The 22,082-nt window shown below is 45.6% G+C and overlaps 3 protein-coding genes across 3 annotated transcripts in view; 2 read left to right on the top strand and 1 right to left on the bottom strand.

The window, feature by feature from the left end:
• The window catches only part of LOC105281568 (uncharacterized transmembrane protein DDB_G0289901), a 142,417-nt gene extending 139,739 nt beyond the window's left edge, over nt 1-2,678 (top strand). The window contains exon 12 of the mRNA XM_026974168.1: nt 117-2,678. Coding sequence (XP_026829969.1) covers nt 117-343 — 227 coding nt within the window. The 3' untranslated portion in view covers nt 344-2,678. The remainder of the gene's footprint in view (nt 1-116) is intronic.
• A 3,542-nt stretch (nt 2,679-6,220) lies between these two features.
• On the bottom strand, nt 6,221-12,385 carry LOC105281958 (cysteine-rich protein 1). Its single transcript, XM_011343563.3, has 3 exons — nt 12,238-12,385; nt 6,991-7,143; nt 6,221-6,743 (listed from the first exon to the last, which is right to left on the bottom strand). The coding sequence occupies exons 1-3, from the start codon at nt 12,275-12,277 to the stop codon at nt 6,700-6,702; spliced, it is 237 nt and encodes a 78-aa protein (XP_011341865.1). The 5' UTR covers nt 12,278-12,385; the 3' UTR covers nt 6,221-6,699.
• A 722-nt stretch (nt 12,386-13,107) lies between these two features.
• LOC105281965 (transient receptor potential channel pyrexia) lies at nt 13,108-19,192 on the top strand. The gene is made up of 9 exons (XM_026974401.1): nt 13,108-13,909; nt 15,375-15,627; nt 15,728-15,930; nt 16,015-16,236; nt 16,313-16,641; nt 16,712-16,952; nt 18,248-18,541; nt 18,669-18,940; nt 19,034-19,192. The coding sequence occupies exons 1-9, from the start codon at nt 13,538-13,540 to the stop codon at nt 19,182-19,184; spliced, it is 2,337 nt and encodes a 778-aa protein (XP_026830202.1). The 5' UTR covers nt 13,108-13,537; the 3' UTR covers nt 19,185-19,192.
• The last annotated feature ends 2,890 nt before the right edge of the window (nt 19,193-22,082 follow it).

Genomic DNA, 22,082 nt, shown 5'->3' with positions numbered 1-22,082 from the left:
CAATCGTGATCGATTGCGATTTTATATGAACCGGCTCGCAATGTTAAGCAGCATCAAGGGTAGAGCATAGAAGCTCGTCCATATCCATAATGAACGATGATCGCATCTCGTTACAGACTCCACGTACTATTACTGCAACGGAGACACGTCCAGTCACGCGGCGCAACAGGGCGGCGGGGGCTGCAGCAACGGCGGTCCAGAGAACAGCGCCGACGTGGCCAGTCGCTCACCCCTGGCGGCCACCCGGGCCAGCAGCGGGGCCAGCGCGGCCTCACCGACCGGAAGTGCGTGCACGAAGCCGGACCACGCGACCGCCACGCCGACGGACCTCTATCTGGCTTGATGATCGAGCCGAGGGAACGACGAGGGAAGAACTCGTGGTCGAGAGAGCTTCTCGGCGGTCGGCGGAGGGACGGCGAGCTGCGACAACGGACGCCATATCACGAAGAGACACCACGTCGGAATTAAGCAATGATCTCCTTTTTATGCACCGCGAACCGGAAACGGCGGGACACGAGCGAGGTTCGGGGCACGAGGATATCGCCCGGTGGATTCGGGACGACGAGGGAAGCCGCCGGGGGAGAGCATCAGGGTGATACCACGAGCGCTCTCCTTTTCTCTCAATGAACCTGCTGGTCAATGAGCGACGTCCAGAACGGGGAACGTTGAAGAGGACTCAACAGCCGCGCTTCGAACTTCATCGCGCTCACGATGACGATTTTATTAACGCGACAGGACTTGAGCGAACGAGCGCGCGGTGCGACGTCGGCGTGCAGTTCCTTCCGCTTCCATTACCATGAAAATGTCCTCACGTCTTATTTATTCCTCATTATCCACAGGGATCGGGTCTGGCTCGGTCTGGAGATGCTGACGGCGACGAAGCGAACGGAACTTGAACGCCCGGGTGCGAGACCTCGTCGAGGAGACAGCGTCGCCGCTCTCCGTAGAGCGCGCGCGCGCGCGCGGCGATAGATAGTTTAATTTAACGATCCTCAGTTAGCGTAATTCTCTTTCTCACGCGAGATGGTTGCGGCCGCCCTCGCGAGCACGCCCTCGCGTGGGCGATATGCAGTCCCCGACCATGTAAATATATATAAAAATTGAACATATGCATATATAAATATATAAATAAGAACACAAAAAATATATATATATATATATAAAAGACCCGTGTAAACAAGAGTCAAGCCCCGATGGCACGTTTTCTTCCCCCGTAGGCACGACGACATCCCTCACCTCTATCCCTTAAGAGTATCGTAGAGTGTAACTCGATAAGTTTGAGATTTTTAAATCAGAAGTCGACGTAAACGATCACTACTGTTAAGGATATTATATATATTTTTTGTAGAAACCAAAGACCACATACTCACACTCACACGCGCGCGAGTTAGTCTAACATACGTAAATCTACACACACACACACACATACATACACATACGACACACATGCACACATGTAACACGCATACGTACATGTATGCACGCGGCAAGCACCTGAAGCACGCATGCACGCACGCACGCACGCACTGAGACACACACAGAGGTACACACGTACACGCGAATGCGGATCGTCGAACGGACGAGCACGTCGCGACGGCTGTTGGAAAGAAAGCTGGCTTGGAAGCCAATTGAAAATAAATAAAAAATTGTCCGCACAAAAATGTCCTGTTACCCTTCTGAAAAATTGAGAAAATTGCAATTACCCTCGGCAAGTTCAGCAAGGGTGAATAATAAAGGGAGATTTGTGTGAATCATTGTTCACTGGATTACTCTTTCCGGTTTAACAGAAAATTTGGTTGAGACCACAAGTACGTCGTAGTCGCGAGTAATACGTAGTCGGGTTGCAAACATTGCTGTTCATTCCTCGTAATTAGCGCGAGTCGGCGCGTGGACACTTCCTCGACGGCTCGGCGATCATGCTCGTTCTCCCGTTCCGTTCGACGCCTCCGCTGCGCTTCCGCCTTGTGGCTGAAGCCGCACTGCTTCCCGCTCTCCGTCGGGCGGAACGTGCTGGAGATTATCACGCAGGTGCAATTAGCGTCGGAGATTCCTTAATGAGAAATTACTCTCGCGGGCGCACGCATGTTCCCCGATTTGATGATCATTTGTTGATCGTTGACTCCGCGGCGGCACGCGCTACCAATTTTCAGTTACTCAAGTCAGTCCGATAGGTAACGTTGCAGATAGAAAACAGTACCGCGATCCGCTTAATCCGACAGTTTCTAGTCACGTTTGAAATGCGCCAAAACAGAGGTAACTGTTCGTAATAATAGTGGAAAATAAATTGACAAAAGAAACGCGCCCACTAGAGCTAAGTAGCATTTCGATTTAATACATTGATGTGTAAAATTTCTTAGCTCCGTCGTAGAATGTCAATTTCGAGTGCGTTCGCGAAATTGAGATTACCGTCATTGGTCAAATTCCCGAATCTCTCGCACGATGTTCCGTCCGCATTGATCGCCCCCCGTCCGAGAATTAGATCGTACAATTCGTCGCGAGGATCAAACGTTTCGTCATCACCGTCACGCTCTTCATTGATCTACCTTTTGATTTGTTCCGTCGTGAAAGCACAATTAGCAAGCGCAAGAGAAATCTCTGTATTACTGGTCGCAACTGCAAATTATTTGCGATCTCCAATGTGCCGCACGGTAGCATGATCCAAAACCGAAAGAGAAAAATGAATGTGTAGAGAACAGCATGACAGACGAGTATTGTTTTTCTGTGTCCGCAAAATGGAATAATAATTTCCTGATAATTTCTCATCTTGGTATTAGTTACATAGAAGGCACATTTGTTTAAAAAAGTTCGAGGAGCAATATTTAGCACGTTGGAATTTTTAATTGGCGAAACGTCATCCAGATCATTACGTCAGATGTTCAATACGATTATACCCGCGACTACAATTATTATGTACTTATACATTGTTACTTTATTATTATTATTATTATTATTATTATTATCATAATGACACTGATTATTAATTCTTATTTTATTCGCTATTTTCATTATTTTACCCGGCGATTATTATTATATTATTATATTATTGCTATCATCATTTTTATTATAATATTATTTAATGCCTTTATTATTTATTAATTGTAAAATGATGACCTATGTGTAATAAGTTTTGCCAAAGAACCCGTTGAGAGAGCAATATTGCAGTGCATACGTTTCATATCTCCCATAGAAAGAAAAGCATAAATCGATAGCTATCGATAATAACGCAAAAACCTGAATGTGGTAAAGACCAAAAGAAAAATGACTGTACGCGGCACTCGAACGATGGACGGAATTTTATGAATTCGACAGCACGGAACGCGAATTCGTGAGTCTGAGACTTCGATTCGAAACGCCGAAGCGTTAGTTTAACCGAGCACATTATTATTCTATTTTATTTCATCATTTGTACCGTGTGATACTCTTGTTCTGTACGCCGCTCTTGCCGAGTCTCGCTGTTGATACTTGCAAACAAACTCTGTACATCCTTTTTAAATAAATATGAAGTTTATATGAAATCATTGCGCTTTTATTTCAATATTCCATCTTCTATATTCATCCACATTTATTCCATCCATTCACTTCTGTTTCAATTTGAATATTTCACGTTGAAATTGGAACGAGCAAGTCACAAAACTTCCCGAGAGTGCCAATTAAACTGGAATCGTTAACCTCTGTGAAGTTAGCACCCCAATTACAAAATTTTGATATAATTAATAGAGTTCTGGCTCTTCCCCAAAGAGTTCTAGAGTTCCTGATACGTTTTGAAAAGAGTTCCGGCGATTAAATATAAACAATCAGGATTTGAAGATATGGGGTGCCAACTTCACGTTTTTGCGAAAGGAAAATTGGTCATAACTTTTTTATTTCAAGCCGGAGCCAAAAAAGTTCTAATACTTTTCGATGGAACTCTTGTAGCGCTATTCAGAACCCTCAAGAAAATATTAAAAAGTTTTCTTCGTTTAGAAGAAATTAGAAAATTTCTCTTCTGGAAATGAAAAATCGCTAGAACTCTTTTAGTTTTGGTTCATGCGCTTCGAGTCTTACTAATAATCGTTAGAACTCTTGAAGAGCTATCCAGAACTCTCATCAGAACTCCGAATTTGTTAAAAAAATTTTTCAACCCGAAGGACTTAGAAATGTTCGGGTCGAGAAACTAAACTTGACGAGAACTCTTTCAGTTTTGGTTTTAGCGCCTCGAGTCTTAATAATAATCGTTAGAACTCTTGAAGAGCTACCCAGAACTATCAACAGAACTCCGAATTTGTTAAAAACCTTTTTCGACCCGAAGAACTCAAAAAATTAAAACTAAAAAATTATGTCGAACCATGTATCAACTTTTGCAGAAGCTTTGAAGGAACATTGTCTCTTGACGTACTTTTTGTGCTTATTGTTCTCGTAAAATACTTTCCGGCAGCGAAATGAGAAATTACTTGTATTAAGTTCTAATTTATTATTGCACTTTGGACACTGTACTTCCTTATGTATTAACTTATGCTCTATTAAGAACTCTATCACTATGTATTAAGTTATGTTCTATTAAAAAATAAAAAAAAACGATTCCAAATACGTCTTCAATTCATGTGAAGCGAGGTTCCACGCAAAGCAAGGTTCTATATTGTAACTTCCACGCAGTACTTTTGGACATAGTTTGCGCGCGCGCGCACACACACACCCCGAAGGGGGGGTTGCGGATGGGGGGCCGAAGGCCCCCCGCACCCCCCCTCGCAGGGTGGGTTTGTGGAAAACGCTTTTTTTCATGTCTTTCCGTGTCGAAATAAACGGTGTCCAAACTGTTCAATTGCGCACCGTGCAGTTGGACACCGTTTATTTCGACATGGAAAGACATGAAAAAAAGCGTCTTCCACCCTCCCTTGGGTGTGTGTGTGTGTGTGTGTGTGTGTGTGCGCACGCGTACGCGCAACAAACTATGTCCAAAAGTACTGCGTGGAAGTTACAATATATCCTAACCCCGAAACTGTCATTTTTCAGTAGGTGATAACTTTCTTTCTAGTTGAAAGCGACGATTTTCCTTCTCGCAATCGTATTTTTTCATCAAAATAAACGATATTGCAAAGTTAGAAGGAAATCGGTGAGGAGGCCCGTCTCCTTAAGTATTACCGAGTCGAAGCGCTAAAACCAAAACTGAAAGAGTTCTCGTCAATTTTAGTTTCTCGACCTGAAAATTTCTAAGTCCTTCGGGTTGAAAACTTTGTTTAACAAATTCGGAGTTCTGATGAGAGTTCTGGATAGCTCTTCAAGAGTTCTAACGATTATTATTAAGACTCGAAGCGCACGAACCAAAACTAAAAGAGTTCTAGCGATTTTTCATTTCCAGAAGAGAAATTTTCTAATTTCTTCTAAACGAAGAAAACTTTTTAATATTTTCTTGAGGGTTCTGAATAGCGCTACAAGAGTTCCATCGAAAAGTATTAGAACTTTTTTGGCTCCGGCTTGAAATAAAAAAGTTATGACCAATTTTCCTTTCGCAAAAACGTGAAGTTGGCACCCCATATCTTCAAATCCTGATTGTTTATATTTAATCGCCGGAACTCTTTTCAAAACGTATCAGGAACTCTAGAACTCTTTGGGGAAGAGCCAGAACTCTATTAATTATATCAAAATTTTGCAATTGGGGTGCTAACTTCACAGAGGTCAATTCCTAGAATTCGTTCTCGTGCCACCTCTTTTGAAGTTACGTTTTCTTGTTACAAAATTTAATTTTTCGAATTCGGACTAACAATCGGACCGAGTTTGTGCTATAATATTATTTTTCGTTTTATATATTTTTCTATTACTAACAAATTCAAGTTAGTGAATAGTGGAGGCTCATAGCGGAGGTTTTGTGAACTAGTTGATACATTTTCTTTGTTGGTATCTGTGCAATCTGCGGTATTGCAGATGCCTACATAATAGCAGCTTGTTTTATAGATTTTATTCGTTTTGTTTTCGTTGAATTGAGTTTTGCTATTCTATAGGCGTGTACAAAATTGATCAAATTGCAAGTATAAAGAAACTAAAGAAATAAAAAAATTCCAAGTGGTATTGTTAGATGATGCAACAGTCACAAGTTTCGTCGACTCTTTGTTGGAATGTCAAAATGTGGAGTTAGATGGCGCCACGGCCTCGAATGTTGAACCGAATACCGCGTTACATTGGAACGGACAAAAAGAGGGACACAGAAATATTTTTTTTAGTGAAAGGAATTTAAAAACAATGTTAGACATTTATTTTCACGTTTTTATTTAGAAAACTAAGTTACATTACGGTCACTTTGATAATTGCTTTTATAACGTTTGCGAATATTTAACTTCTTATAATTATTGACAATCATTAATGTTAAAGATAAATCCGTAAGGAGAAATATACATAGATACAAGTGTAATAACATTTTGATTGCAAGGTTCGTGAGAAAGATAAAAACTTGAAGAAAATAAAATGCCATAATGAGAAATTATAAATTATAAATAAATCCTTTATCCTTTAGAAATTATAAATGATGAAATTATTTTTCCAATATGACATTGCATTCTTTTATATTTAATAACGTGATATATTACTGAAACATTTTATAAAAAACATTTACGTATGCACATAAACATAGTCGAATTATGATTATCGTATGTATATTTTAATAATAACCGTACATCTTATGTCTCGAGTCGCTTAACTTAAGTAGATTAAGTTTTAGACATTTCTACTCTACTTGTTGTAAACGTAACTCTCGGCACCGCCGCGTCCAAAACCTGCAATCACAGGAACTCATTTTATTACACGGTTCTATTTACATCGGAAGTGCGCTGCGGATTTAGGGGTAAACGCAATGCAATGCACATGGAAATGAACGTGACGGGGGATACGTAGTGGTTTGATGTATCAAATGCAGGACGACGAGGTTCTCACGAAGAGTTCTGAATATGAAGCGGTTTTAGAAGGAAGGAAGGAAGGAAGGAGGAACGCAGCGCAGCAACCGAAACGCGGATCTCCATTTACCTCCTGGACCGAACAGGGCTGCATAGCAAGGATGATTGCAATAGGGTTTCCCTTCGTGCTCGGCATGACCCCCGGGTGTTAGGGTCTTATTGCATTTCTCGCAGCGTAAACACGAACCGTGCCAATCTTTGCCTAAGGATGTCTTCCTCTCGGCTGCAACACAAGATGAATGTTAACGCGCGTTCTGGTGTGAACGTAAAAGGCGGTTTGCCGCAGCGGGGACTGGTCGCGCTTCCCATATTAAATTTTATGTTTCTATGGTAATACGGTATTCGCGCTGGCGCGCTCGCTTCTCGCGAGAGTAATGATTGTAAGAGAGATAGAAATTTTTGTGGAGACATACACGTTAAAAAAACAATGTCGGGAATATCTGAGAGTATACACAGTAAAAAATAAAATGTTAACTTTAACATTTTTTGCATGTCCCAGAAAGTCCACTCTAAATTTTAAGTTAAAGTAACTCATTCGTCATATACTAGAAATGTTAAGTAATTAACACAATACTTTACATTTATTTTTGTTATTGCAACTTTAAGTGTGATGTAAAAATAACATACAAAGTAATTGAAAACTACATGGAAGAGAAGTTACAATAACTCATCAGAAAAGTTGATAGAACATTTTCGTTCGTACAATATGAACATTTACTTTTTATGTTATATTAACACATGATAGTAATTATTTCAACTTAAATTATTTTTGATAGAAACATTAAATTTTAGTAAATTTGATTATTTTATATGTCAAAGTTCATGATTGTTTGAAGATTTACTTTAACTTCTTTTAGAATGTTAAACTAACTTTGTGACATGTTGATTGTTTAAAATTATTGTGTTAAAAGCATTTGAAATAATATTCCATTTCTAAGAGACATACACAAAATGTTAAGTTATGAAGTTAACATTAATGTAACATATAAAATTGTTATAAAAATAATAACATATCAGTTGTATGTTAATTTTACATTGAAGTAGTAATCAAAACATGGCAACACAAGAAAATTTTAACATATGGACGCACAATTTTTAACGGTGTATACCGTGAGGATATCGGTCAAGAGATAATAATTTGAAAACTGAAATAAAAATATAATATAATCTAGGGGAGATAATTAAAAAAAATAAGTTTCCTTAGAATAAAAAATTATTTTATTTATTATATATCGGTACGAAGTCGATCAGAATATTGTTTGTTTCATGCTCGAAGGGATGTGCAAGCCCCGTGCGAGTTGAGCACGTCGCTGCAAAGTCGCGAGGGCGAACCCTTCCATTAGCAATTTTGTAATTAGAAAATCCAATGCACAGGAGGTCCCGATGGAATCAATCGGCGTCTGTCATTCATTAAAGGCGCGAACGCGAAATGTTCTCCGGGCACGTCGCACAAAGAACTTGGACGGATTTGAAAAAAGAAAAATCCTTAAACTCTTCGTATAGGTATACGCGAGTCGCATAGTACGCGTGTATGCGAAGGGTTCAATTAATTCCCAGATGCATCTACGGATATTTGCATTGGGATATGCGTGCGTGAAAGACACGTTCTCGGAATCGCAGGATTATTAGAGAGAGAGAGAGACAGAGAGAGAGAGAGAGAGAGAGAGAGAGAGAGAGAGAGAGAGAGACAGGGAGATAAATGTTAATGACAGACATTAAAATGACAGACTGATAAAATTTTTCAAAGCACCAAAACTTCTCCACGCACTACACGTACACGAGTACATACACATGCGAGTCGCGTTCTACATATCTCTAGCTCATTTTCTATTATCAGCCTCAAATATTTACAAAGACAATAAGCGTCGCATTTATTTTTCGGATGGGCCCAATTACTGGCCGTTTACCGTGCTATCGTCAGTAGTATTTCATGTCATAGCTATCAAGATAAGATTAAATCGTGCGGGGGCATTAAAGAGGCGGGGGGAGTATCGATAAAGATAAGTCTCATGAAGCTTATAATGTGGTTCGGCAAGCGATCGCGGATAAATCAGGCCGCAGATACGACGCGAGTCTCGCCGCGATTTTCTTATTAGCCTATAGTTCCCCCCGTTGACGTTTCATTGACTTCTAATACCCTTATCCGCGGTTCTAGCTCGGGCATATCCAGCGACACGACAAAAGACTCGCGAGCTTTCTCTTCGGCTTCGAAGACTGGCTCCTCTGTTGCCGTGACGGCGGCGCATCACGCCATTACGGCGTATCAAACCCTCGCGGGGGGGACAAAAAGAAAAGAGAGGCAAGAACCGCAGCAGCGGGCTGGCTGGTGGTTGCATTCAAACGCTCCAGCGTGTCTAAGGAGCACAAAGAGCGGTAGCGCCAGTGAGGGAAATTGGAAAATGACGAGACGAGCGTACGGCGGATGCATCGGGGGGGAAAAGGGCATGTCGGTGAAAGCGAGATGCAGCGGAGAATGAGGGGTAGCGGCGCGTAGCCGGGACGAGAAGCGAGGAGGAGCCGAGCGGGGAGACGGAACCGGGAGAAAGAGGGACAGGGAGGATAGACGCGCGCGCGGGGGTGCGCTGTTTCGCGGGTAAGAAGGGTGCGCGCATAAAGGGCCATTAGTTAATTAACTCCTAATTATCTGGCGACGGAGAGGAGCGAGTGCATAATCGTCAGCGGCATTCTCGCCGCGCTGCGCACCGGCGGACAACGCGCGCGAAAAGGCGGAGACAGTGCTGTGCGCGCGAATCGTTGCACCCGGGCGCCGAACGATCGGTCGACGCTGCACCGATTGCATAGGCCTCGGAACATCATCATCCCCCGTCCTCCCTTTCGGCCTCCCCTCGTTCCTTTTCTTTCCTCCTCGCCTCTCGGCAGGGCCCATCCCCCTTGCCCGCGTACCCTCTCGCCCACGCCCTGCCGCGCGTTCGCCTCCTTTCAAACCACCATCGCAACCATCGCACGTTTGTTCCCCCTCGCCCCTGCGGTCCCCTATCCCCCTCAGAAACCCCGGGAAACCCCTCGCAGTCGATCCCGCAGCACGGGATCTCTCCTTCCTCTCAGCGGGGGATACGGGGGTTGCGGCGGGAAACGACCGACCCTTTTTTTCTCTTTCTCTCTTGATGGTGCTCGTTCTTCCACCTTACAGTATCACAACCACCACAAGACCCGGCTATTCTTCTGCAAACCTGTTCCTTGCGTGTCTGTGTTGTTCTTATTAGTGGCGCGCGCGCGTTACACCGACCACGTTCCCTTTGTTGTTGCCCTCACGGCTGGACATCTTATTGTTGCTGCATTCGGCGCTACGCGACTCCGACTGATGCAGCTTTTTTTTTGCTCCGTCCGCCGTCTCTCGCCGTCACGATTATTTTCGATCTTTCTCTTCCCTCCGTTCCTCTTCGAAAATTAGCATCCGTAATGTATGTACATAAATATACGCGCGCGCGGAATCACCGGGTAAGTTATTTGCCTAGAAAGTCGCGGCTCGCAACAACATTGCCCGCTTTTTTTCGCCTCGCACTGCGCGAGGCTGTTTGGCAAGCGCAAATACGCGGGGATAATTCGACCGCTTGTGCAAAAGAATTCCGTCCAATGACTCGTATACGTTTCCGAGCGTTTTACGCGAAAAAGCGAGTGCCAACCTTTCTCCGGCCCGTCGTTGCGACATTCAGCTCGTACCCTCATTCATGCCGCGTCGAAAACGCAGCCGATCCGTTAGTATTAATAGGCCGCGAGAAAGCGTTCGCGAGGGGAAAGCGCTCAATTAAAAATGCACGTCTGAATGCGGTACTCGGGCGTGCTTAGTGCTTTCAGAGATTCCCATCTTTATTTATTAACGGACTCGAAATCGAGAGACGAGAAGCCGCGCATGATAATCATGAATGCCTTGCATCCCTTTTTAGTTGACCGATTCTGAAAGGGATACATTGCATTTTCAAATTTTGCGAGAAATCGCGCGAGATATCGTACTTTGGAATTGTTATTTCCTATAGTCGGAAAAAAATTACTGTACGCGATGTGCACCTTCAAGTACGCGGTCAGAGATAACGTTATCGTGGCATTTTGTCGAGTAACGATGCGAATTGACAATGCGATGATGCAATTGTGCGCGCATTTACAGAGTCCCTGAAGTCGTCCCTTCGTTTTCGAGAATCATCGCGACGGCGACTGATGAAGAAAGATTTTCTCGAATAGAACGAGGGAATGGTTAGGTAAAATCGCGCGCTAACGAAACGAGCGAGAGTGCAACATTTCACACGTCGGGGATTTTATTTTGTTTAAATCCGCGACGTCTCTCGCAGGTGCACAGCTCCTGCGCTTGTGTGTCTTACAGCTACGGAGTAAATTTATTCCGCAAGACCCGAGTGGATTACTCATTCTCACTCGCAGTAAGCACCCGAGACGGTATACAGCGAAACGAGCTGACATAATGTTTGTCGAGGTGGATACCGAGGTCGTTGAATGATATCATTGATGTCGTCACGGCACGGTTTACCATTTCGAGCATATATTTATATTCGTCTGATAGTCTGTGCCTTTTTCTGCTGCTTCGGACTTTAAAAGCCGTTACAGTCGTATTATATCTATACCTCTTGGTATCCATTTATTAATGCACTTTTGGAAAGAAAAAAATAAAATACAGATACGTACGTGCGGCCTTTATCAATCGTGACGCGCACAGTATCTTCCGGGAAGACGCGAGAGAGGTGATAAGAGTGTGGTTTTGTAGCTAATTCCGTATGAATGAAATTTGTACAAAGTATATTTTATTTCCAAGCGTTTCGTAATTTCCTCCATCGCGAGCACACACGCAGCACACGCGTACCACGGATCGTGATTATAATATTACGTTTATCAATGCGAGATACTCAATAATCTCTCTCCGTCCCTCTCTCTCTCTCTCTTCGCGCCGCGTCGCACCAATGATCGATAGAATATGAATAACTTATATAACTCGCATTGACGAACACGCTTACGGCAGGAAATCGGCTATAATTTTAACCGTGTAAAACCGCGTCGCGTTTCCAACGTTCTCCGTTTTACCCACGTGAGTACGATCAGCGCGAGCTGTACAACCGTCCGAGGAAAAAATCCGGGTGTAGAAATGCGAAACACGCTCGATTTGCAAATCAGCAGACGAGCCACTCACTCGGGTGCGATCTCGACGAGGTCAGATCTCGCGTAATGCGCAAGATGATCTTTGCCCGCGACGAAGTTCAGTAGGTACAAGGAGCGCGTCGTTGCACCTGCGGCACCTGCGGAATTCGACTCGCCGAGATCTCGCTTTCAACGGATAATATTGTCGCACTCTTACCAAAGTACACGGGCTTGTTGCACTTGGGACAATTCGGCATGATGGTACGTGCGTTGGAGAACCAGCGGCACCGTGCGTGCGGCTAACGGAAGGATGCTCTCGGCGACGTGGTCAGACGCTGACTGGCCCTGAGAGGCCCGGCAAGGTAACGCGACGCTCTCTCTCTCCAGTTGATTGAGCGTGTGAACGTGTGTTAAGGCTAACGGCTGCGTGAGTACACGCCGGCCGGCCGTGGCCGTGCGCAAGCTTGCTTAAGCACAGGGCGAGCGTTACTACCTGCGAGTCGTTATGCAATCCGTGTGCGCGTCAGGGTGTCCCGGGTCACCCTGTCATCTTTGCGGATTCGTTGGACGCTTTGCGGGAAACGGGTCCGCTCGGGAAGAGAATGGAGATGCTGATGGTCCTCCCGCGCGAGTCAGATTCGGTGCCGGGGGATCCGCGAGACGGCACGAGAATCTGGAGAGACACTCCGGACACGTGCGGCATATTTCCCGACCGGTAACGGATGGACCGGAGTGCGTACGTTTGCTACTTTCTTTGGGCGCGACATACCGGAGTAATCCCGTTAACTATTGTGAATAAATTTAATATCGGAACCGCGCACGCGATGAGAAATCACCCACGAGCGATCACGGATCGATAGGCCGTTACGCGCGCGGATAACGGAGCGCTTGGGAGAGCGAGAGAGCCGGAATGCGCGCAATCGCGCTCCCAAGGTATTTACTCATAAAACTGCAACGGGATATCCGCGAAATTAATTAATTATCGGAATTTGGGTTCGGGAGGGAAGTGGGCGGGCCGTGTGCCGCGCGGCGCAGCCGGAGGGCGATGCGGAAAATGCCGCTGTGAATTTTGGCATGTATTTTAACGAGATTACAGATATCCGGCCGGGAGTTATCCGTTACCGTCAAAAATGCAACGCCCGCTGCGATCGCTGCCTCTCCGTGATGCGGCGTGTGCGTGCACGCGCTGATAGAATACGGGATCTTGATTCGGTAACAGAACACCGCGGTTGCGTAAACGAAAACGCATTAGCCCTCTCGCAAATTCTGCCTTCTGCCATTATGTACAATTAAATTAGCTAGGTCCTTATATGGAACATATACAAATTAACGTGATAGGACGAAAATAAAATTGCGTTAAAGAATACGACCACATCCCTTGCGAACCACATCCGGCTGATAGCGATGAATGCCCGCGCTAATTGCGCGCTCGTCGGTCAGTCGTTCGCGAGAATTAAGACGGTCCTGGGTCAGTTAATTCGTGCGTTCGTTGACACGTAAGGAACAAGAAAATCACGATGCAGGATCCGGACCACGTTGAGCTGGTATCGGCGATCGAGAACGGCGACTTTGACAGAGCGAACGAGATCTTGACCACCGATCATGAGAATAAATACATCCACCCAGTAGGCGTGCTTCAAGTGACGGCCTTGCAGATGGCCGCGTGGCAGGAAAGGGTAGATCTGCTGGAGAGGCTCTACGAGAAGGGTGCCGACGTGAATGTCGTGGACAAGATCGGCCGAAGTGCTCTTTACTACGCGGCGCACAACGGTAACCCCGACGTGGTGCGCTGGATCCTGGAGCGCGGAGGATTCGTCGATACCCAAGTCGGGGTGTACACGTGCACCAACGATGTCCCGTGCCTCACGTTGAACTTCGTTGGCAGAAAAGTTCGTCAGATTAACAAATTCTTAGAGAGTTTAACTATTGGGTTGTTCGGAAAGTTATTTCGTTTTTTCAAGGAAAAATGAAAGGCGGTTTTTTCATATTTAGAATAAATTTTATTCAGTGATGTATTGGCCATTTTGTTCCACTACCTTTCGCCATCTTTTTGGCAACTTTAAGATTCCACGCTCATAGAAGTCCTCCTTATTGACAAAAAATTGAAGCAAGTGATTTTTGACGCCTTCATTTGAATCGAAGTTTACATTGTTCAAAGAATTTTGTAAAGACCGGAACAAATGGTAATCGGATGGTGCCAGATCAGGAGAGTATGGTGGGTGTGGTAGCACATCCCATCCAAGCTGTAAAAGCTTCTGGCGAGTGACCAAACTTGTGTGTGGTCTGGCATTGTCGTGATGGAATACGACACCCTTCCTATTCGCCAATTCTGGTCGCTTCTGCTTGATGGCAGCATCCAATTCATCCAGCTGATGACAATACACTTTCGAATCAGTCGTCTGGTTGCTTGGTAGTAGCTCGAAAAATACGATTCCCTTCCAATCCCACCATACAGAAAGCATGATCTTCTTTTGATGAATATCTGCCTTAGATGTCGATTGAGCAGGTTCATCTTGCCTGGACCATAATCGTTTTCGCTTAACATTGTTGTAAACAATCCATTTTTCATCTCCAGTTATGATTCGCTTCAAAAATGGTTCATTTTCTTCACGTTTCAACAATGAATCGCAGATGGTAATGCGTCGAATCAAGTCAATTTCCTTTAAATTGTGTGGAACCCAAATATCGAGCTTTGAAACGAATCCAAGGCGTTTCAAATGATCGTAAACGGTCGAATTCGATAAATTTAACTTTTCAGCAATTTCGCGTGTTGTTATGCGACGGTTTGCATCCACCAGAGCCTTTATTTTCTCGTCATCAGCTTTAATTGGCCGACCTGAACGTGGTGCATCTTTCAAATCGAAATTTCCAGTACGAAATTTCGAAAACCAATTCTGACACTGACGTTCACTCAATACATCTTCTCCGTACACGGCACACAATTTTTTTCTCGCTTACACTGCATTTTTACCCTTTTGGTAGTAAAAAAGCAAAATATTACGAAAATGCTCACTTTGATTTTCCATGTTTGATGTGATGCCAAAAAAAATTACTTGACAGATCGCAACACAATAAGATACTAAATGACGTCTGAAATGTCAGTTGTCAAAATATAAAACGAATTTGCCGCTTAGAGTAAGGTTAAGTATCGAGGAACGCGACTAACGACATCTCTTTGTGAAAAACGAAATTACTTTCCGAACAACCCAATAGATCTGACCGCCATAAATTATTGCATCACACTTTAATGATTTGTTTCGAGAAAATCGAATTTTTTGTCAGATTAGATAAATCCTTTTGGAAAGAGTCGTCACGATAAAATGCGAAATCAGCGCAATCCGTTTTTTATTCCAGCTACCTTTACCCGTGTGCTGGGGGCGGACGCCGTTACACCAGGCGGTGAAGAACAACTACGCGGACGTGGTGCGTATCCTGGTGGAGGGCGGTGCAGACGTGAACGCCAAGGATGAGCGCATGATCACGCCGTTGCTTCTGGCGGGGAGCGCGGTGAACCGCGACAATCATGAGGAGATGGCAAAATTCGTCGCGATCGTCAGAATCCTGGTCACTGCTAAGGCATTCATCAACATTATTCATCCGGATACAGGTATCAGCGGACATTTACGCAACGCGCATCTGACCGCAGACTCGTTGTCGCCGAAGGAACATGACGCGTTTAAATATAACGATGTGCTCCATTCCGCCAGGTACCACGGCTCTACATCACGCAGCGATGTTGGGCAGCGCGAAGGCGACCGTAATACTGTTGTCCAACGGTGCGTGGCCAATGTTCAAGTGCAAGAGTTCCGGAAGCACGCCACTTCACATCGCCGCGAGTGCAGGGAGTATCGAGACGCTGACGGCGCTGCTCGAAGCGATGCAGCCCCACAACATCGACACTCGCGATCATGTATGGCGTAACATCTCACCTCTTCTTTCCGAGGGACAACGGGAAACCTCGACCGAAGTGATATACTTTCCTCTGTCCATTTAGCTGAACCGCACGGCCCTTCATAAAGCAGCCTACCAAGGACATCGCGAGTGCGTACGGATACTGGTGAACCATGGATGTAATCTGGCTGCGGTGACCAAGACCGGGGTCACCGTCATTGACGCCATATTCGCCCACATCCCGCGGCCGTTGGCCTTCTTAACGGACATTCTGGACTCTTGCGTGCGCACGGTGAACAATTCTCCCCTGGAGAAAGACGAAAATGTAAGAACCTCCTTGCGTCCCGTCTGAGATTTTAATGGGGAATGCCGAATTTTTACGGATCGTCTCTGCCTTAAAGATCACCGTCGACTTTAGCATACTGGCTCCGAAGCACCAGATGCAGATGGCTGTGGTCACGGCGGTCATCGTCGCGGCCTCGGGCATAGCGCAACTGGCGATCCTGCAACACCCGCTCGTCGAGACGTTCCTCAGGCTGAAATGGGCGAGGCTGAGGATACTGTTCTTCGTTCTGCTGCTGGTGCACTTGATCTTCGTCATCTTCCTTTCGATCTATGCGGTGATGCTCGTGCGAGACGATCCCGAGTGCGTGGCGATCCGGAGGATCCTCCTCATCAGCTCCTGCATTCTTTTGATTCACAACATGATCCAAGTCTTGCTGGAGCCCAAGTAAGTCTACCGTGTCTGCTTCACGCTCGTCCCGATTGACATACGCGACTCGAAACACCAAACGTTTCAGGCATTATCTGAGACAACTCGAAACGTGGTTGTCGTTGGTGTGCGCCACGCTGACGTTGATCACGTCGGTGGCGGGTGAGTTCTTCAAGTGCGACGTCAAGTCGCGAGATTGCTGGGTGCTACACTCCATCAGTATCGCGATCTTGTTGAGCTGGATGCAGATGATGCTGTTGATCGGACGCTTCCCGATGTGCGGATACTACGCGCTCATGTTCTCCACCGTGCTGAAGAATATCTTGAAGGTCAGTCATCAAAGGATGTTGTTTTGGATTTTCTTCACTATAAGCTGCAAACTGGAACTATTAGGGGTGTGATTTAGTTTTGAGGGTTTTTTTTGCTTAAAAACGCATGTATTTAAATATGATAATGAAGGAATACCTTAATCAAAATATTTTCCTTCGTTTTCTATAACTTTTTCCCATCTTTCTGGCAAGAGATGGATTCCACCACGATAAAATCACTCTTCTTTTCAGTTCATCCATTCGTCGACGAATTTTCGCACTTCTTCCAAATTATCAAAGTGTGTATCCTCTAAAGCGTGTTGCATCCACCGGAACAAATAATAATCGCATCGAGCAATGTCCGGAGAAGACTTCCCATTCAAGCTCTAATGGTGTTTGTTTCACTGATAACGCAACGTGAGGTCGAGCGTTGCCACGAAGAAGAATCACTTTCCGTCGTTTACTCGCAATTGGCGGTCGTTTTTCGTCCAATGCTTGCTTCAACTTGTACAATTGGTGTCGATAACGATCAGCCGTGACAGTCTCATGCGGATTTAACGGCTCATAGTACACTATCCCACCAAATACAGAGCATTACTTTTGAACCGTCAATATTGCGTCTCGGAGTGGATGTTGATGGTTCGCCTGGATCCACCCATGATTTTCTGCCTTTCGGATTATCAAAATAGATCCACTTTTCATCCCCAGTAACAATCCGAGACAAAAGACTCTTCTTTTTTTGCCTGGCGATCAACGAAATGCAAATGTTCAACCAGTTCGCAATGGCACTTTCCGATAATTCATGTCGAACCCATTTCTCTTCTTTCTGAATTTTTCCCATTTCATGTAAATGTTGTACGAGCAACATTTAATGCTCTGGCAAGTTCTGAAGTGGATTCTGTTGGATTTTCGTGCAATAATGCTTGCAAATCTGCATTTTCAAGCTTTCTTGGTTGTCCCGAGCGTTCTTTGTCCTTCACACCAGTATCAGCACTTTTAAAGCGTCTAAACCAGTATTCACACGTCTTAATTGATGGGGCAGAATCACCATAAGTTTCCACAAGAATTCTATAACCGTCAGCCGCAGTTTTCTTTTGATTAAAAAACAAAAGCAACGCATGTCGAAAATGCTCTTTCAGATTTTTACGATGATATAAACACGATTGCTATAATGCTACTAAATGTGATGGATAATGTCAAGACTGTAAGAAACAACAGTTATCGGAAAGAGCTATTGGAACAAACTGACACTACAGCCATCTGTTGCAAAACCCTCAAAACTAAATCACACTCCTAATACTACTCGGTGCTTTCAGGTTCTCTTGGCGTTCGGCTACCTGATCGTCGGCTTCGCGTTGAGCTTCAGCGTTCTTTTCCACAGGAACGAACAGTTTAGCGATTTCTGGATGTCCCTCGTGAGAACGGTAGTAATGATGATGGGTGAATATGAGTACGAAGATCTGTTGAGTGCCGATGAGAAAGGCAAGGCGGCCTTTCTACCGATCACGAGTAGGATCGTGTTCTTCATCTTCATCCTGCTCGCCAGCATCGTGCTGATCAATCTCATGATTGGTCTGGCGGTCAACGACATTCAAGCTCTCGAGAGGGAGGTACGATGAACGAATAGTCTTGCCCCATTTGACGAGGAGAATGCACTCGCCCTCGAAAGACGTCAAGTATGAAGCCGCTTAATTAGCAGAGGTAATTAACGGTAGAATTAATATTGTCGCGTTACAGGGCCACATACGCCGATTACTGAAGCAAGCGGAGTTTGTCGCGCACTTGGAGAGGGTGACGTCACACAAAATCTTCCGCAGCAATTGGCTACATCCTCGCTTCAAAATGCTGCTGCACTCGAGGCGCGATATTCCCACAAAAATAATGCTGACCTCTCGCGAAAATTACTTCCCTCACATGAGTCACATCACGGACTCGCAGCGTGTGATTTGCGCCGATCTAATAGAACCGCTGCTCCAGCTCGCCACGAAGACGTCGTTCCAGAACGACAAGTACGCATCGCGTCGATTGCAACGTATAAAGTATACTTTCCCGAGCAAACGGTCGAACCTGTATCTGATTAACGCAATATTGTTACTTTCTAGTTTGACGGATAAGAATATATGGGACACGAAGCTATCGTCCATGCTGATCAATCTGGAGGACCAAATCCGGGAATTGAAAACGCACTGCTACCGCAGTCTGGTGAACCAGCGAGCGTCGAAGATATGCGGATTCAGAATAAAGAAACCGTAAAGTCCCGGGCATTTTTTATTTTAATCAGCGCGCCTCAATATTATCATGTAACAGTCGCAGTTGTTTCACAAACTCGCGCAAGATCCGTCGACAATCTCGTCCGACAAGCGCTCCGACATCCGAGATCCGCAAGTGTGAAACGCAAATTCAAACGCGAGACGAGAGCGCGGAGGGCAGAGAAGCGCGCACATGTTGCGCACGTGCGCGCAGCGGTACGTCAGCGATCCGTCTTACCCTCTCGGCTCGGTTGACGGCGCGCGGCGGGGCCTAGACCTGAGTCACTTGACACACAGATGTCACCACGACATCGGTTCGCCGGTGCTCGTGGCTGGCGCGGCCGCACGCGAGATGCCGGGGAATCGCCGATCCGGCGGCGTTTTAACGAGTGTAAACGCGCCCGGCGCGACTAATTAAATTTTTATATGCTGGCCACATTGTTAGCCGGGTCGGCTGTTTATTGTCCCGCCGGTGGCGAGACACGTTTCGGCGCGTTTATCGACACCGACGGCGGCAGTAAAGATAAAGCGCGCCCGGAGCCTTGTTCGATCCCGTCGAGCGCAGTAATTCAGCGACGATCGGTCGAGATTTACGCGTAATCGCCGATAACGCTGAACCAAGGCGGTAATTAAACGGTATTTACGCTGGTGCGTAAAACGCTAGATCGCCGCGGTGCCCCGTCGCATACGCGCGACACGCGCTGCCGTGTCTCGGGATATACGCCGGCACTAAAGAGCTGTTTCTTCCCTTCGCGAGGGGCTTTTTCCCCCCTCCCTTGCTTCTTTTACTTCAACCACGATATGCATTTATAACCCGGCGGGTTTCGCGTTCGTGTTCACGTCTCCGTATATATCCGGCTACTAAACAGCCGCGTTCATATTACCGCCGATGCACCGGTGCGGCGGCCGAGAATTACGCAGCCGAAAAATATTGCCGGGTATAAATTACAAGCCGGATAAGTATATTTACGAAATATACGCGAAATGTATGCTCTTTTCCAACGGTATATGCCGTAGTGCGCGAGAAGTCAGCGAGCCCGGTACGATACCGAGCCGCCGCCCGTAAAACGCGTAATAACATTCCGTCTTACTCTCCCCGTGGCCGGTATTTCCCTTTATAATTCTCGGTGATGCATCGGGACAATTTTATAGAGTCTCCGTCGATGGCACGGATGGAAACAGATGCGCAATTTTCATACATTTCGCTGGGCCGATTACGTTTTGCGACAACGAGACCATAACTGACAACACGGCGTCGTGCACGTGCATGTTGCAGCAGCGCATTAAAATGATATTCCCGTTTTTAAATGTATATACGACTCGTGTAATTCGGCGCTGATACATGTCGCGGCACGCAGCGCGATGGATTCAGCACGTTTGTAAAGTTTTCACGAGAGGCTAATTAAAAATTTATTAGATGTAAAAAGGGCGCGGCAAGAGTGCGCGCGCGCGCGCACTCGCCCCCGAAATTTGGTTTCGGACTCGGCGCTCCGAAAGGGAACGACGACGGCGGCAAAAAGCGCGCGCGGGAGTCGAAAAACTCTCGTTGGAAGGGACCACGGCGACTCTCGTTGGCGATGCGAATTTAGATGCTTTCATGACGTATTAAATTCAGCGCGTATGTATCCCGCGGTTCTCTATGTGTGCGTTTCAGCGGCGCGATTCGGCATCGCCGTAATTTCGGCGAGCGCTGTTTTCTCGATTTTCCTGCCGTCAGAGAGGAAACACTCTCCCCCTGGATTTCCCCTCTCTCGGCTCTCTCGACGTATATAATTTTCGGGAATCCGAAACGCGGATGCGCGCGCGAGCGCGACGTGAATTATACGGAATGCACGAGATAAAAATGCGTGCTCGGGGAAATCTATGCACATGACGATACTCCTTTCGCCCCTCCTCTCCGCCGCTGCGAATCCCGCTGCGGTGGGATGGGATTACCGCCGCGCGAGAAATGACAAATCGGGCTGTTTTTGTTTTTTTTTTTTAAAGCCGCGTCTTCAAGGAGAAGTCGAATTTGCGAGTTTCGGTCGGTAGGGTGAGGCTATTCAATTTTCACGGTGCGAACATTCATCGTTGATCGAGATAATTGGGGAGAGATTACGGGAAACATGTTGCAACTTCGCTTAGTAGTTACCCTTCTAGACAGCGCATTAATTAAACGCTGAAATTGTTTGCAACGGACGGTAGCGGACGCATAAATTATCATAAGTTATTACGCTCTTCCGCGGTTATGAAGAAATCACGTGTGCACCTGCTCTAATGGCTTCTCATGCGCGTTGCCCGCAGGAGCGCGCGTAAACGCTCGCGCCCAAGGATAAATCCATCACGACCGCGTCATCTTTATTTCGCGATCAAATGCGCACAACGTACGGCTGGTAAATCTCGATCCGATGGGACACCGTGCGACAAAATAAGAGAACGACGATTCGTCTGCCGCGGCAAGAAAGGGAGCCTCGATGCAACGGGTCGTCTTAAGGGGGGAGCCTGCTTTAGAACGCTGAAAATAAGGTATATTTTACGAATTGTTTTTGGAGAAACTATACAGCGGATCGTTATAAAACTTTGATGCATTTATTAGTACATGTTTAAAGATAAAAAAAATTATTTTTTTATTTGAATACATCGCTTGTAGAGTTCGTCCTGGAGAAATCTTAGTGCAGCCGCGTCGCCGGCATTGCACATTCGTGAGCATTCTCCTGCCTCCAAATTTCGTCTAAACTGAAAAATTGAAATATGTTCTCGTTATTTATGAATTCCCATCGTCGATGAACCAAAGAGAGAAGAAAAAAGTTGAAAAGTGCCAAAATGGTGGAGCTTAGAACACAAAAGTACGATTTTTAGGCAAAGTTTTTGAACTTTTTCATGCAAAAATAATTGTTTAACTTAATGTTTTTATGAATATTAA

This window comes from Ooceraea biroi, chromosome 12 (assembly GCF_003672135.1).
Source record: "Ooceraea biroi isolate clonal line C1 chromosome 12, Obir_v5.4, whole genome shotgun sequence".
In the NCBI taxonomy this organism is placed as follows: domain Eukaryota; kingdom Metazoa; phylum Arthropoda; class Insecta; order Hymenoptera; family Formicidae; genus Ooceraea; species Ooceraea biroi.
The sequence above is the reverse complement of the archived record's forward strand: the minus strand, read 5'-3'. Positions and strand labels throughout refer to the sequence as shown.